The sequence below is a fragment of the Saccopteryx leptura genome, chromosome 7, assembly GCF_036850995.1.
Source record: "Saccopteryx leptura isolate mSacLep1 chromosome 7, mSacLep1_pri_phased_curated, whole genome shotgun sequence".
NCBI lineage: Eukaryota > Metazoa > Chordata > Mammalia > Chiroptera > Emballonuridae > Saccopteryx > Saccopteryx leptura.
Genome location: NC_089509.1, coordinates 18,972,746 through 18,989,182, shown reverse-complemented (window position 1 = coordinate 18,989,182; position 16,437 = coordinate 18,972,746). Strand labels below are relative to the sequence as shown.

The 16,437-nt window shown below is 38.3% G+C and overlaps 1 protein-coding gene across 1 annotated transcript in view; it reads left to right on the top strand.

Moving 5' to 3' along the window:
- Positions 1 to 351: 351 nt before the first annotated feature.
- The window catches only part of DARS1 (aspartyl-tRNA synthetase 1), a 62,847-nt gene continuing 46,761 nt past the window's right edge, over positions 352 to 16,437 (top strand). Inside the window, exons 1-3 of the mRNA XM_066345805.1 lie at positions 352 to 583; positions 2,227 to 2,284; positions 5,865 to 5,957. Coding sequence (XP_066201902.1) covers positions 518 to 583; positions 2,227 to 2,284; positions 5,865 to 5,957 — 217 coding nt within the window. The 5' untranslated portion in view covers positions 352 to 517. The remainder of the gene's footprint in view (positions 584 to 2,226; positions 2,285 to 5,864; positions 5,958 to 16,437) is intronic.

Genomic DNA, 16,437 nt, shown 5'->3' with positions numbered 1-16,437 from the left:
CGACTCCAGGCAGCTGCACTGCGCTTGGGACAGTGAAGGCAGGGAAGTCCAAGCGAGGAAAAGCAGAGGCCCAAGTTCAGTGAAACTCTGCGGTTGATGCCGGGAGGGGAAGGAAGATAGGGCTGAAAAAAGAACAGAATATAACTCGCAGCTGGTAGAGGGCTGAAAAGTTCGAAAACGCGACGACTGGCACACTAGGACCTCAGCCCTCACAGCCCATCCCGCGAGACGACAACCAACTCCCAAATTTCCCTCCAACCGCAGCTAAACTCCCCGTAGGGGCGGGGCAAGAAGAGGCCACGGCGCGCGAGGCCTCCAGCCTTACAGCGCTCCAAGATCTCGAGAGAGTTGCGCTGTCGCGGTATTTCGGAGCCGACCTCCACGAGGAGGCCAAACGCGTGAGCGGTAACAGAAGTGCGAGAAGGGCGGAGACTGTGGGGAAGGAGAAGCCCCTCTGGCCTGCCCTACGGAAGTCTTCGAAGGAGGGTGGTGACCGCTGCCCCCGTCCGCTGTCCCGATGCCCAGCGCCAGCGCCGGCCGCAAGTCGCAGGAGAAGCCGCGGGAGGTCATGGACGCGGCGGAAGTGGGTTTCCACCTTGCCCGGGCCTGGGAGGATAGAGGCCGGGGCCGGATCGCACTGCGGGTGGGAGTGCGGTGAGCGGGGCCCTGCCCCACGGGTCCCTGTCGGTACCTTGCCTGCAGGCCGCGAGTTTGGGTCCGGCGCCCAGAGCCCTCACCGGGACTTGAGGACCCTTGCCCGACCTGCGTGGCCAGACTCACGGCGGGTCGCTTTTCTTACAGCCAGGCTTACGAGAAGCGTGCCGCGGGGTAGGGTGGTGATGCACCCTGCCCCTGAGTTAGCACGACCTTCACGTAATCCAGCACCACCACCATCCCGAGAATTGTAATGCCCACTAGTAATCGATTTTTACTCAGCTCTTGTGCTCCTAATGTTTTGCAAGTAGTTACAGTACTTTGTGAAACAGTCAGACACTATGTTTAATCACCATTTTCCGTGTGACAGCTTTAAAGAAACATCATTTTCATTTTCTTTCTTCGTTTAAATGACTCAGTGAGATAGGACGTTTGCAGAGAATGCATGTGAGATGAAGTGATCCAAAATCATGTGGGTAATTCTCATAATCAGTGGTCCTTCAGTGTTTTCCAGAAATGAAAGTCGGATACCATCCTCCAAATTATATGTGTTGTATTAAACCTGAGCCTTTAATTACTACCCAGCTCCTAATTTTTTGGTTGTAGTATTATGAATTTGTGCTAAACTACATAATAGGTCATTTTGACTTTTATTTATTGAGAGAGAAGAAGAGAGAGAGAGTGAGGGAGAGACAGTAATAACGATTGTTGTTTCCCTTATTTATGCATTCATTCATTAATTCTTGTATGTGTCCTGACCCGGGATGAAATTCACAACTTTAGTGGACAGGGAAGATGCTGCAACCAACTGAGCACCTACCAGGGCAGAATAAATCATTTTAAGAATGATTTATGGTGGTGTAAGAGTTGCTGAGTAGTAACCTATTTATACTGCCCTAATGCTATCTGGTGTAACTGTTTCCCTCCACAAGGGCTGGGGTTATCTTTATCCAAGAGTGCTGTTATGTATGGTATATGCATCTAAGAGTAGTGATCTTCGAAACAAGCTAACCAGAAACTGGGTGCTTACCCTTTTTCTATACAGTACATGTGTAAATGATATACAGATTTCCACACTTTAAAACTATGACTCTCTAGCCTGACCAGGCGGTTGCGCAGTGGATAGAGCATCGGACTGGGATGTGGAGGACCCAGGTTCGAGACCCTGAGGTCGCCAGCTTGAGCACGGGTTCATCTGGTTTGAGCAAAAGCTCACCAGCTTGGACCCAAGGTCACTGGCTCGAGCAAGAGGTTACTCGGTCTGCTGAAGGCCCACAGTCAAGGCACATATGAGAAGTCAATCAATGAACACCTAAGGTGTCGCAACGAAAAAAACTAATAATTAATGCTTCCCATCTCTCTCCGTTCCTGTCTGTCCGTATCTATCCCTCTCTCTGACTCACTGTCTCTGTAAAAAAAAAAAAATTAAAAATTAAATAAAACTATGACTCTTTGAATTAATAAAATGGTCCTGAAAGTTAAAACAAATTTATTTTACATTCTGTTTGTATTTATGTGTTTTCTCTGCTATTGTTAAATAAAGAGTCATAATACAAAAAAATTTTTTTGTAGGATTATGCTAAAGAAAGATATGGAGTATCTTCAATGATACAGTCACAGGAAAAATCAGGTTAGTAGGTATGTCATAATAAAGGGTTTTTTTTCCTTCTAATTCCAGAAAAACTCTTCATGAAGTTTTTTTTTTTTTCTTCATGAAGTTTTAATGAAGCTTGGTATAACTCTGAAACACTTAAATGACAGTACTAACCCAAGGATATGTCATAATCCTGTACAAACATTGTCAGTGTAGGGTCCCTAATCTACAAAGGGAAGGAAATACATTAAATAAATATATTTAAGTATTAAATTATATTAAAAAGCTATTCTTAAGTGATTGGGCAAAATATTTAAGATTTAACTCGGGTCCAAGAGATGAAGGAACGGTTAATAATAACCACCTTTATTATATGCAACCTTTTTGCATGCTTTAGGAAGCTATCTTCTTTACTCTTCCCCCTTGACTTTATTAGATTTCTTTCTCTCAGATCTGTAAGTTTCCTATTTGTAAACATTTGCCTTTTTTTAAAAATTCTTTTTGTTGTGTCAACAGGTTATCTTACTCAACTATTTAAAAATCATTTTTCTTTTGGAAGACACCCGAAATTACGTATTTTAATCTTTGGTACGATAGCAGACCTTTAAGTTCTGGCTCATTGAAAGTGCTTAAGTACTTGTCTGAATTTTATGCTTTGGAAATAACATATGTTTAGGTTAGTTGTACTGGTTTTTTGGATTTAATTTACTGCATGATAACAAACTCATTTCTTTTCCAACTTTTTTGGAAAAGCTTTCAATAAAAGACCAAAATGATTTGCGAAAAATTAACCATTCTCAAAAGATAAAGATGGTGAAGCAAAATAATTGAATATAAAATGGGATAGATGTAATATAGTTTGGAGACAACATTCCCCCACCAGGGCAAACAAGGGGGTCATTTGAGACTTTGTTTTTAGCTTAACTATCTTCCTGAACTAGACTTCCTTGAGCTCTAACACAAAGAAGCTCACAAAAATTTAAATCTGTTACATAATCCCCAGTCTCTCCTTTCCGTAATTATTGTTCCCATTTGGCTGGCAAATCCAGACAACTCTTTTCCACTTAACAAGCTCTCGCCACCAGAGGGAAAAAAAACTACAGTGTGTCCGTAAAGTCATGGTGCACTTTTGACCGGTCACAGGAAAGCAATAAAAGACGATTTCCGATTTATTTCACATTTCTATAGAGAAATGTGAAATCTGCACCAAATAAAAGGAAAACTCTCCCAGTTTCATATCTATTCAGTGCAGTTTGATATGGGCTCATGCACAGATTTTTTAGGCCGCCTTAGGTAGCTATCCCGTATAGCCTCTACAGACTCATCACTGACTGATGGCCTACCAGAACGGGGTTTCTCCACCAAACTGCTGGTTTCCTTCAACTGCTTATCCCACCGAGTAATGTTATTCCTATGTGGTGGCGTTTGTTATAAATGCGCCGATATTCACGTTGCACTTTGGTCACGGATTCGAATTTAGCGAGCTACAGAACACACTGAACTTTCCTCTGTACCATCCACATCTCTACTGGCATAGCTGTGGGCTGCTCCGCTGTATACACGGTGTTACATCATCATCTGTGCATGCGCACATGCTGCCACATCATCCTACAGAAACTGGGAGGGTTTTCCTTTTATTTGGTGCAAATTTCACATTTCTATCGTCTTTTATTGCTTTCCTGTGACCAGTCAAAAGTGCACCATGACTTTACGGACACACTGTATGTAGTCTGATTACAAAAACAGAACAGTAAAATTTAGCCTTGGTTTTCCCTCTGCTGAAATCCTAATAGGTTGCTCAGGCATAGCTCCTCCCCTATTTTCTTCCATTCTCCAGACTTCTTTATTCTAATACCAATGACTTAAAAGTATAGAAGAGACAGTAGTTTTTCAAACTGAAATCCTACCACTAATCATTGCCAAGCCAATCATACCCGTGGAGTGTGACGTGCCTCATGTCCATGTAGATATATATGTTAAAGGTTGAAAACCCGTGTGCTTATTAGTGGAAATACCACATGAAAGAAGGGTCATCACTCTTTTTTTTTTTTCAAAGTAGTTTTAAAATTACCATAATCATGATGTTTATTTGTAAGTACTCAGATTTATGTTATGTTTCCTTTGATTTTGACTTTTATTGCTTTGTTAGTAAGTCGCTGGCTTTTTCAATTTTGGCATTTCCCAGTCTGTCTTTTCATTTTGTTACGCTGTCTTGTCTGTCTTGTTTTTTACACTTTCTTTTGCCTGAGTTTACATAATAGACATGAAAGTTGGTTTCATTCATAAGGTCTGTTGACAAAGTTTTGGAGAAATTCACTTGTGATTTCCAATGGCTTAAAAATTTCTAATTCATTCTCTGCTTTGGGCAGTGAGAACCGTTGTATTCTCCTGTAAATCATGTTCTCTCTGAGCTACATCTTTGCTTCAAGAGACCCATTATAAGTACTTCTAGACAAAGTAGGTAAAATACATTTATATTTTAATTTCAGTTTATATCCCTTAGTATTGCAGTAGCTAGGTTTTTACTCTTAAAGATATTGATAAATTTGATTAGACAGCATAACCCTTAAGAAAGAGATCTTTTATTATACTGATGTGATGTCGTGTCTGTTACTGATTTTAATTAATCATTAAATTTTTTCTTTAATAGTCAAATTATTGCATATTTAAGAAGTAAAATGACTTCCTCATATCACTGTCTTCCCATAACAGTTGTTTTTGTCACAGTTTTCTTGTTTGGGGGACTCTAAATGGATATAGTTCTTTGTTATTAGTATTGGGGGACATAACTCTGGGGCCTCACTTACAGCCAGAATATATTGGCTTACTTAACTATAGGGAGCAAGGTGAGGTGGCCGAAGGCCTGATTGGCTCTAGAGGCTTGAGCAGTATCTTCAAGGCTTTCTGTCTCCACTTCTTGGCTCTGCTTCCCTTCGGTTATTGGCCTTATTCTGTCATCCTACAAACATAGGTAGTGGGCCTATACCACCTCAGCCCAGGCACCCAGGAGAGAGCTTCATTACCAGTATCTGTATATTAAGTCCCAGAGAAGGACTTTGATGAGCTCAGTCTGAGCAACATGCCTTTCCCTGGATGAGTCACTGTGTCCCAGGGAATGGGGTACCATGACTTTCCAGGCCTGGCAGAGAATCCTCCCCTATTGCTAGCTAACTTACATACTATGGAAGGCAACCCAGATTACCATATCCACTTAGGCAAAGGCAGGTGAAGGTAGACTGTAGTTGGCCTTATAAGTCATTAAAGAGTTCATCAGTATTGCATTTTGAAACTCTGACTCCAGTGTACACTGAATTAGAGGATCAGGGGACTGCCAGTTAGAAGGGTTTTGCTGTTACTTAGGCAAGAGGTAATAGTACTTTGGTTTGGGATGGTGGCAGTGAAGGTAAAAGAGAATTTGGTAGATTTTAGAGATATATTTAGAAAGTACAATTCATAAAATGAGGCAAATTGCATATGGAGGGTGATTAAAAACAATAGTGTCAGAGTTTGAAAAAGATTTAAAATAATACCAAGTACTTATGCAGGCTGTCAAATCAAAGTAATTATGATCTCGTAAATTCTGAATTATAAAAATTGTTTCATTTATGTGCTGCAGATCGAGTTTTGGTTCGGATTAATGATTTAACAGTACAAAAAGCTGACGAAGTTGTTTGGGTGCGTGCAAGGGTTCATACAAGCAGAGCTAAAGGTAAGACTGCATTAATGACTACAGAAAGCCCTTTCATAAGTAAGGACTCTGCATTTTTTGCTTTGCCTGTATTTCACAGACCAAAGTAAATCTTTTAAAACAAAAATACCTGTTTTCTTTCTTAAATCACTGTAAAATATTAGCCTGTGGTTAATTAACTTTAGGTTCTTATGAAACATCCTTAAATATAATTTAACCTTCAAGACTCAGATGAAATCTAAGACTTTAATGTACTGTTTTAGCATTTCTCAAAAGTTTAATTTTTCAAAGTGAAGAATGTTTTTGAGAAGCTTTTCACTTGTTAATATTCTTATACTTGTAATATTTAGATAGGGAGAATGGTAGAAGAGAGATAAGGCTAAGATTGGGCTACATGTAGTTATTAAAATTAAAATTCAGTAGCTCAGTCATTAGATGTATTTTGAGTGCTTAATAAAGCCCCAGTAGCTAGTGGCTTCAATATTCCATAGACAGCACAAATACAGAATGTTTTTATCATTGTAGAGAGTTCTTTTGGACAGTATTAAGAATTTAGCATTAACATTAACGACAGAGAAAAGATATAAGTGTAGTTTAGATAAAACCGTAGTACCTTAATAAAGATTGTCCTAGCCTAGTATTCAGAATTATCTAAAAATATTAATGACATATTGGTTTATAACTTTATGCTTTTCACACTTTCACATTTGATCATCCCTACAAATTTTTGATGTAGGCAGAACAGACATTGCTGTTCCACTTTATAAATGGGGAGACTGAGATTCAGAATGATAAAACTCTTTGACTACATTCCCATAGGAATTGGTGGAATACAGACAAACTCCAGAAGCTTTGTAAGATACCTTCTATCTCCCTAAGAGTTCGTTGCTTTTGTGGTATTTAATACATCTATGTCACTGCATTTCTTAAATTGTGCATTTTTTAAAATACTTATTATAGAATTAATATGGCTCGCCTGGCCAGGTGGTAGAGCAGTGACTAAAGAGTTGATCTGGGACACTGAAGACCCAGGTTCAAAACCCTGAGGTCACCAGTTTGGGTGCAGGTTCGCCACCTTGAGCATGGGATCATAGACATGACCCCATGGTCACTGGCTTGAGCCCAAAGGTCACTGGCTGAGGTGGGCCCGCTGTCAAGGCACGTATTAGAAAGCAATCAATGAACAACTAAAGTGCCGCAACTACGAGTTGATGCTTCTCATCTCTCTCTCTTTCTGTCTGTCTATATCTTTCTCTCTTGCGTTAAAAAGAAAAAAAAAAAGAATTAATATAGTCTCATTTTTAAAATTCCAACATTTTATACATATCTCACTCTGGATCACTACTCTGAGTTTGTCTATTCTCCCCCTAAGTAGAGGAATACTAATAGACTTTGAGAATACTTTTTAAAAAATGTTGATTTGCCTTCCTGAAAAGTTGGCCATCTACCAACAGATAAATCACATTGTATTGTAATCCTTAATTTACTTTCTCCCCTTAGTGGAAGCTTTATTCTGTCCAAAATAGGTATTGTACTTGTTTCCTAACCATGGTTATTTAGCAGATATGTAAAGAATGCATGCTACTTGGCTGAACCAAGAATACCTCTCTTCACACCCATCCCCAAAGTAGTACAATTTGAATATCAATAAGGATTACTGCAGTGAATTGAAACATACCAATATGTTTAAATCCGTAGTATATAATAATGCTAATACAAACAAACCAAAAACCTAGTTGGTCACCATTGGAACATCTCATTATTTTTAAAACTGGTGAATAAAGAGAAAGTATCATTTCTCTATGAATTGTATATCACTGGCTAACCAAATGGTAGGTATGTATATATGTGTGTGTGTGTATTATATGTGTGTGTGTACATATATATACACATACACATACATACACACATAAAATATATATATACACATACACATACATACACACATAAAATATATATATACACATACATATATTAAGGAAATATCTTTAGAGAATTATTCCAACAATAAAATGAAAAAAGATATTAGACCATCACCATTTTATCCCTAGTAAATTATCTAGGCACACTGATCATCAGTGATTACTAACAACACAATAAAGAGAACAAGAAATATTTTATAGCTATTCATGAAAGAACACAATACCACCCAATGAAGTAGTCTTGCCTAAAAAAATTGTGCCTGAATCTCATTGAGCCTTTAGCTCTAACTACCAACTTGTAGGAAAAATATAGGACAAGGCACCATATTAAATGACAATGAGTGTGCAGTCAGCAAAATTTAGACAGTAGAAAACTACTGGGCAAAAACAACCTTCTCTCTTGCACAAATAAATTGAAAGAAGAGGGGGAGCCTATGGATTTAACAGACAAGATATCTCTGAACTAATCTCTTATTTGGATCCTAACATATATAGTTTAAAAAAAGGATACTTGAGACTCTTGGAAATTTGAACATTGACTGAATATTTGATGTTAAAAAATTAATCATTTTTTAGTTGAGGTAATAATGTGGTAGCGTTATTTTTAAAATGATCTCTCTTAGGGATTTATACTTAATTATATATGGATGAAATGCTATGGCTGGGGTTTGCTTCAACATAGTACAGGCATTGAAAGATATGTGGATTGGGTTAAAGTTGAGACAAGAATAGCCATGACTTGATTATTAAAATGAATGAGGATTGTAGGTTGATAAATTGGTATCATTCACTAATAATGATTTCAAATATTGATCTTATTTTTTGTTGTTTCTCTTTATAATTATTAGTAGATTCTTTCTAGTCCTCTAGGGATTCCCACAATAAAGGATTTTTCACACACCAGAGATTTAAACTCCTTATGAGTTATTTCATGACTTTAGGTATTCTTCATAAAATGTCATTAGAAAGCAATGCCAGAGTTTAAAAAGCATTAAAAGAAGTTTTCTTCTAATCCAAGTTTTCTGTTATTAGAAATAGATATGACATTTTACCAGATCTTTTTCCAGCAATTTTTCTCTCAAAATATAAGTTACATTGAGTGTATTTATGTAGAAGTTCATTGCACTATTCTTTCTACTTTTTTGTTGGTTTGAAATTTTCCATAAAATTAAAAATACAGTGGTCCTCATTATTTATAGATTGTATATTTACAAGTTTACCTACTTGCTAAAATGTATTTTTAACCCGCAAGTCAATATAGGGAGTGCTTTCACTGTTGTTCATAGACATGCATGTATGCAAAGTGGCAAAAAAATAGGAGTTGCCCAGTATACACATTCCCAGCTTAGGTCACACACGGTGAAGCTCTGCCTTCTTGAATCAGCTCTCATAATCAGGTGTCCTTTTTACAATCTGTTTAACAGTTTTGTGCTTTTTTTGGTGATTTGGCTATTAAAAATGGCCCCCAAGTTTTCTAGTGTTCATAAGTGCAAGAAGAATGTGATATGCCTTATGGATAAGATACCTGTGTTATATAAGCTTTATTCAAGCATGAGGTTTTACTGGCTATGAGTTCAGTGTTAGTGAATCAATTCTATGTATTAATTAAGGTGTCTTTAAACAGAAACCCACAAAACAAGGTTATGTATTGATGAACTGATGAAATATTGTGACCAGAGGCTTAGAGAAACATAACTCTGTATTTCCCCTAGGAGGAGTGGTTCAATATTTGCTAATTCATTATTCCTGGAGACTTTATAGAACATAACTACCACAAATAACAAGAATCAATTACATGTAACTGTAATGATTTACAATAAAAGTTTCTTAATGTAGAACCATTTGTAGATTCTTAAACTGAATTTAGCAAAGGTGTGGGTGGTATTTTTTTAGTATTATACTGGTTAAGTTTCCTTTTTTTTTTTTTTTTTTTTGGAATTTTGCATGAATCTGATCTTTATAATTTTTAATCGGAAAAACTTATTTTGTTTTTAAGTTTATGTGTATGTGTATGTTTAAGTTGTAAGTTACCCAATTAATATTTTCACATGAATTTTTCAAAGATTACAGAAATGGTAATTCTCTTTTTCTTCTTGACTGCCTATCCTCTGCTTCATTGTTTTCTGGGTTTTTTTAGCATGCATGTGAGAGGGAGAGGGAAGGACAGACAGGGACAGACAGAAAGAGAGAGAGATGAGAAGCATCAATTCCTCCTTGCATCAATTCCTCAGTTGTTCATTCACTGCTTTCTCATCTGTACCTTGACTGGAGGGCTCCAGCCAGCCCAGTGACTCCTTGCTCCAGCCAGCGACCTTTGGGCTCAAACCAGCGACCATGGTGTCATATCTAGGATCCTACACTCAAGCTAGTGACCCTGTGCTCTAGCTGGTGACCTTGGGGTTTTGAACCTGGGTCCTCAGCATCCCACGCCAATGCTCTCATCAGGCCAATCTTTTCTATTAAAAATTTGTTCTGTGTCTTTCCAAAAATCTTCCTTTTTAATGTATGTATAAACAGGCGCACATACACACTGATACATAGCTTTTTTGTGTGTGTGTTTTAATTTGTCTTATGTAAATAACATCATATTTTACATGTTACTCTGCAACTTTTTAATTTTTTTTTTTTTTTTTTTGTATTTTTCTGAAGCTAGAAACGGGGAGAGACAGTCAGACTCCCTCATGCGCCCGACCGGGATCCACCCGGCATGCCCACCAGGGGGCGACGCTCTGCCCCTCCGGGGCGTCGCTCTGTTGCGACCAGAGCCACTCTGGCGCCTGGGGTAGAGGCCAAGGAGCCATCCCCAGCGCCCGGGCCATCTTTGCTCCAGTGGAGCCTCGGCTGCGGGAGGGGAAGAGAGAGACAGAGAGGAAGGAGAAGGGGAGGGGTGGAGAAGCAGATGGGCGCTTCTCCTGGGTGCCCTGGCCTGGAATCAAACCCCGGACTTCTGCAAGCCAGGCCGACGCTCTACCACTGAGCCAACTGGCCAGGGCCTACAACTTTTTAAATTTTTACTGAACAGTTTTTCTTGGAGCTTCTTCCATAATACTAGTTGTAGATCTATATCTAAAAGTGAAACTGCTGGGTGGAAGGGTATGCATATCCATATTTAAAATTTCTAATTCCAAAATAGCCTTTCAAAAAATCTTTATTTAGTTATCCCACAAGTATGTGACAGTACCACTTTCTCCACATCTCGCTAATAGTAATTGTCAATGTTTTTTACTTTGCCAAAGTAGATTATCTTAAAAAATAAATAAAATCTTATACTTTGAAATTACAGAACTCTGCTGCTATTCCTTTCTTCCCATATCTTACATTGGAAAAATGTCAGTAAATATGACTTATTAGAAATCATTTATGTGCTTTGACACATTAAAATTGGACTGGTAAAAACAAGCCATGCTAGTAATTTATGTAGAGCAAAGCAGTAAGAAATCATAAATAAGGAAATGGAAGTGTCAAAATCATAGTGTCAGAAGTATGACAACTATGTTATGCAAACAAAAGCAAGTCTTTTTATTTAACAAATATCTGCATATTTTGCTTTAAATTGGCAGTATTTTATACATTCTTAAATATTAAAATTAGATTTGTCACAGTAAATTTGTACCTATCTCATTCCTAAAATCAAGTGTTTTACTATAGGAGGAAGGAGAAATTTTTAACTCTTAATGAGATGTTTAAAATTAATTTCCCTCCATTGTGTAAGCTTATGAGTTTAAGTCTTGAATCTTGAAAGAGTAATTGAAATATCAGTGGTTCCTTTCAAAATTTTATACCTACTATATGGAGGTCATTGGCATAAAATAATTCTCTTTCAACACTCTTTTTCCTAGAAACTTACTTATACTTCCAAAATAGCTAATTTATTTTGGTAAACAGATAATTTAGGATTTTTAATACCAAAGGTCAGAACATCAGCTTACATCCATGCAAGAATATTTTAGGGAAAATAACAAGTGGAAAGTGTTTAAAACAGGTCTTTGCTGCTTTATTCTCTATTAACATAAATGATGAAGGAAAAGGTTAACATTGAGAATTAGGAAGTTAAGGTACATACATATGTAAGTAATGAATTCAGGAGCTTGGCAAGCTAAACAACAGTATAAGAAGAGATTAAAACGTAAGATTGCATCACATCTTTGATAACTTAGTTCTTCCACCAAGGCCCACTTCATTAGGAGCCATCACCATCATGGAGATGAGAACAATCTTTTATTTCCTGACTACCTACTACATTTGTTCATTAGCTCAGAAACAGATTGTACTCCTGGTGCTATAAAGTTTCCAACTTTACATTTTTCTGAAATAGTACTCCTCTGAAAAATAAGAAATACAGTGCTTCTTAATTAAGAATCAAAATTCAACACAAAATTTTAACTGTTTGTGACTTAAATTTAAACTGTCTGAAAATAGTGAATTCATTCAGCTGTTTTGAACATTGACTCTTTCTATACTCTGTCTTCTGGTTAGAGAGTTCCAGGAAGAAAGATAAGTGATATTTAGCAGTTGATTTATCTGTCCTATAAAATTTTTATTCTAATTTAAATGCAGTAAGAACATTTCGCTAAACTGAGAAATTACATACTTGCTTCTTAGAATAGAAAATAAAAATTTCAATAGTACCTCTTTGCCACTAAGACTTTTTCCATATTTAATTAACATAGTCTAAGAAGTGTATTTCTTGAGTCCAAGAGAACATCTTTAAGCCTTTTAAAGACCATTGTTAAATTGTTCTCTATAACTGTTGGGGCAAGTTTACCTTGCCATCAGCAAGTATGAAGGAACGTTTTTCACTGAATTCTCCCAAGCACTGGATAATATCACCTATTTTTAAAGCTTTGCTAATTTGAGAGCTAAATAATGTTGTCATTGTTTGCTTCAACTTGAATCACTTCAATTTCTGGTAACATTTTTTTTCCTTATTAGGGTTTTTTCTTTTCCTTTCAAATTATCTGTTCTAGTCCATTGCCCTTTTTTTTTTTTTCTTACAGAGACAGACAGAGTCAGGTGGATAGATAGGAACAGAGAGAGATAAGAAGCATCAATCATTAGTTTTTCATTGCGCGTTGCGACACCTTAGTTGTTCATTGATTGCTTTCTCATATGTGCCTTGACCATGGGCCTTCAGCAGACCGAGTAACCCCTTGCTTGAGCCAGCGACCTTGGGTCCAAGCTGGTGAATTTTTACTCAAACCAGATGAGCCCACGCTCAAGCTGGCGACCTCGGGGTCTCGAACCTGGGTCTTCCGCATCCCAGTCCGACGCTTTATCCACTGCGCCACCGCCTGGTCAGGCTCCATTGCCCTTTTATCTATGGTATCTCAATGTCTTTTACTTATAAATTTTTAAGATCTCTATATATTAAAGATATTAATTCATGTAGGTTATATGTCATTCAGCAAATATTTTTCCTGAGTGATTTCTTTTAAATTTTTGTATATAGATATTCTGTAATTTATAAATTTAGCAAGCTCTCTCATCTTCTATTGTATACTTAATATTGTTTTATTTTTTTGCTATTTTTTGTTAGTTTTTTTTTTCCTTAAACTTTTGAATTCCATCTTGAATTAGAATTTCTTTTCTCAGTTTTTATGCTCCATTGATCTGGTTGTTTTTGTACTTCACCCCTTCCTCCTATCTGTTGGCTTTTTTAAAAAGTTTAATTTTTAGAATTAAATGCAATAAACACATTAAACATTAAAAAAGACTAGTAAACATTTTTCACTTCACCCATAACCATTGATTTTATGATTTCTTTTCCCTAGCAGGCATGTTAAATAATGAGTGCATTTGCTTCTACGTTTAACTTCCTAGAACTTCCCTGCTTTTATTTATTTATTTTTTTTTTTATAAATAAATTTTTATTTTAATAGGGTGACATCAATAAATCAGGGTACATATATTCAAAGAAAACATTGTCCAGGTTATCCTGTCATTCAATTCTGTTGCATACCCATCACCCAAAGTCAGATTGTCCTCCGTCACCTTCTATCTAGTTTTCTTTGTGCCCCTCCCCTTTCCCCTCTCTCTCTTTCCTTCCTTCCGCCCGTCCCCCGTAACCACCACACTCTTGTCCATGTCTCTTAGTCTCATTTTTATGTCCCACCAATGTATGGAATCCTGCAGTTCTTGTTTTTTTTCTGATTTACTTATTTTACTCCATATAATGTTATCAAGATCTCATCATTGTGTTGTAAGTCATCCGATGTCATCATTTCTTATGACGGAATAGTATACCATGGTGTATATGTGCCACATCTTCTTTATCTAGTCTTCTATTTTTTTTTACAGTGATTAAAGCCTTTAAGCAAACTCTTGGCCAATACAGCAAGAATCCATAAAAGAGTAGTGTCCTTAACATGTTCACCAAGTCCAAGTTGGCCCCAACACCATGCCAAATCCCTGAAAAGTGCAACCCAACCCCAGTTCAGTCTGTTAGGAGCTGTCACAAGGAGTCCAGGAAAAATCCACATCCAGGAAAAGTCCGCATGGTACTGGAATTGTTGTCACAGTTCTATACTTTGCTGCTCACGTCCAAGTCCCAATGACCGCTGCTTCTAGCTGGTAATGATTCAGGTAGACTGGAAATGCCATTTGCAGCATGCATGGATATGGAGCTTCTGTTCTCCTCTGCCTGGAGAGATGAGACCAGGTTGCTTTTCCCTGGAGCTCTGCACTGTGGCTTGGTAAAGAGAACCTTGGGATACACTAAGCTGGGTGGCAAAGGTAGATTCATAATAGAAGTTGGCAAAAGGGGGAAAGAGAGCTCTAAATTAGGAGTAGGTCCCATCCTGAAATATGAGTGGGGCATTGAGGTAGGAGGAATAAAGGAAACACTATATATTAAACAAAGCAGCAGAAAATAGGACAATCAACACCCACAACAGAGATCTTCGAGGGAAGAATAAAAAACCTGACTATTCAGGCCAGACATAGTTAAGTGGCCCTTGTGCAAATGAGATCAGTTTACCTGCTTCTTGGAAGAAAGACCCTAGGCTCGTCCACAGTGTCGTAGATGGGGCCGACGGCCCTGGGCACCTTCAGCCTTCAGTGGCAAACCCCAGCATTCTGGGCAAGGTTAGGTCATAGGTGGCTGGAGCAGGGCTGAAAGAGACCGAACCCTCCCTTAGAGGAGTGAGGGAGAAGCCTACTTTCCAGTGTCCCTGTTTCCTTACAGCAGAGGCATGTAAGTCTGGCAGGCTTTAGCTCAATGACCTTCCTTTCCACTATTGAAGCAGGACCCAGATGGCATCCTATGAGACCCCTTTGGGGCATTGGAGCCTTTAAGGGCATATCCTAAAAGCTGGTAGTTCCCCTGATCTCTATTGGGCTTTTTCTGCCTCTTGGTATCTTAAAAGCCATGCTCAGAAGATCTCGCTGAGGGGTTTGAGGATCCCCATCCGCCTATATAAATCTTTTCCATATATCTGGAGCTATTTGGAAAAAGACAAAACAGTGTTATTAGCTGGATCAAATAAAGAAGGTAGTAGTTTGCAGGAGAAAAAGATTTGGCGTCTCCTGTTCATCAGCATTCAAAAGAAATTTAAAATTTTTTTAAGTAAAAAGCATGATATGGTAGACCTGTAGGAGTTCCAGGATATGACTACGCCCTTTTAAATTTTTTTAAATTGACCTTAAAATATTTTCTGGGTACACTTTAATAATACCTTAACTTTAAAGATTGTAAGAATGACAAAATACAGTAAATGCTTTTGCTCCATATGTAGGAGCATTTTCAGTTTAACCAGTTTAGGAAATCCAATAATAGAACAATGCATACAGACAATGAGCTATAACATGCTTAGCAGCCTTTCCTGTTCTGACAGAGGTTACTATAAATCCAGAATATGTATCCACTGTAACGTGGACATAGGACTGTTTGCCAAATGAAGGTATATGAGTAACATCCATTTGCCAAAGTTGTCCTGGTAGGGATCCTTGAGGGTTAACTCCAAATGAAAGGGCAGATTGTATTGTAGTATAGGACCCCTTGGACATTTCCCAGTCTGCCGTGCTGCTTCCCGAGAAAGTAGAAATTGTTTACACAGGGCTGCAGCATTCTGGTGATGAATAGTATGAGACTGAATTGCTCGATCTGTCATGGTTGCTCCAAATAATTTTCTTTTGGGTAGCTTGATCAACAAGGGCATTCCTAGGCCCTGGCTGGTTGGTTCAGTGGTAGAGCGTCAGCCTGGCGTGCAGGATTCCTGGGTTCGATTCCCGGCCAGAGCACACAGAAGCGCCCATCTGCCTCTCCACCCCTCTCCTTCCCCTTCCTCTCTGTCTCTCTCTTCCCCTCCCACAGCCAAGGCTCCACCAGAGCAAAGCCGGCAGGGCGCTAAGGATGGCCCTGTGGCCTTTGCCTCAGGCACTAGAATGGCTCTGGTTGCAACAGAGCAACATTCCAGATGGGCAATGCATCCCCCCCGGTAGGCGTGCCGGCTGGATCCCGGTTGGGCGCATGCGGGAGTCTGTCTGACTGCCTCCCCGTTTCCAACTTCAGAAAAATACAAAAAAAAAAAAAAAAAGGAAAGAAAGAAAAGAAAGGACATTCCCTTGTGCTAAAGCTCCAG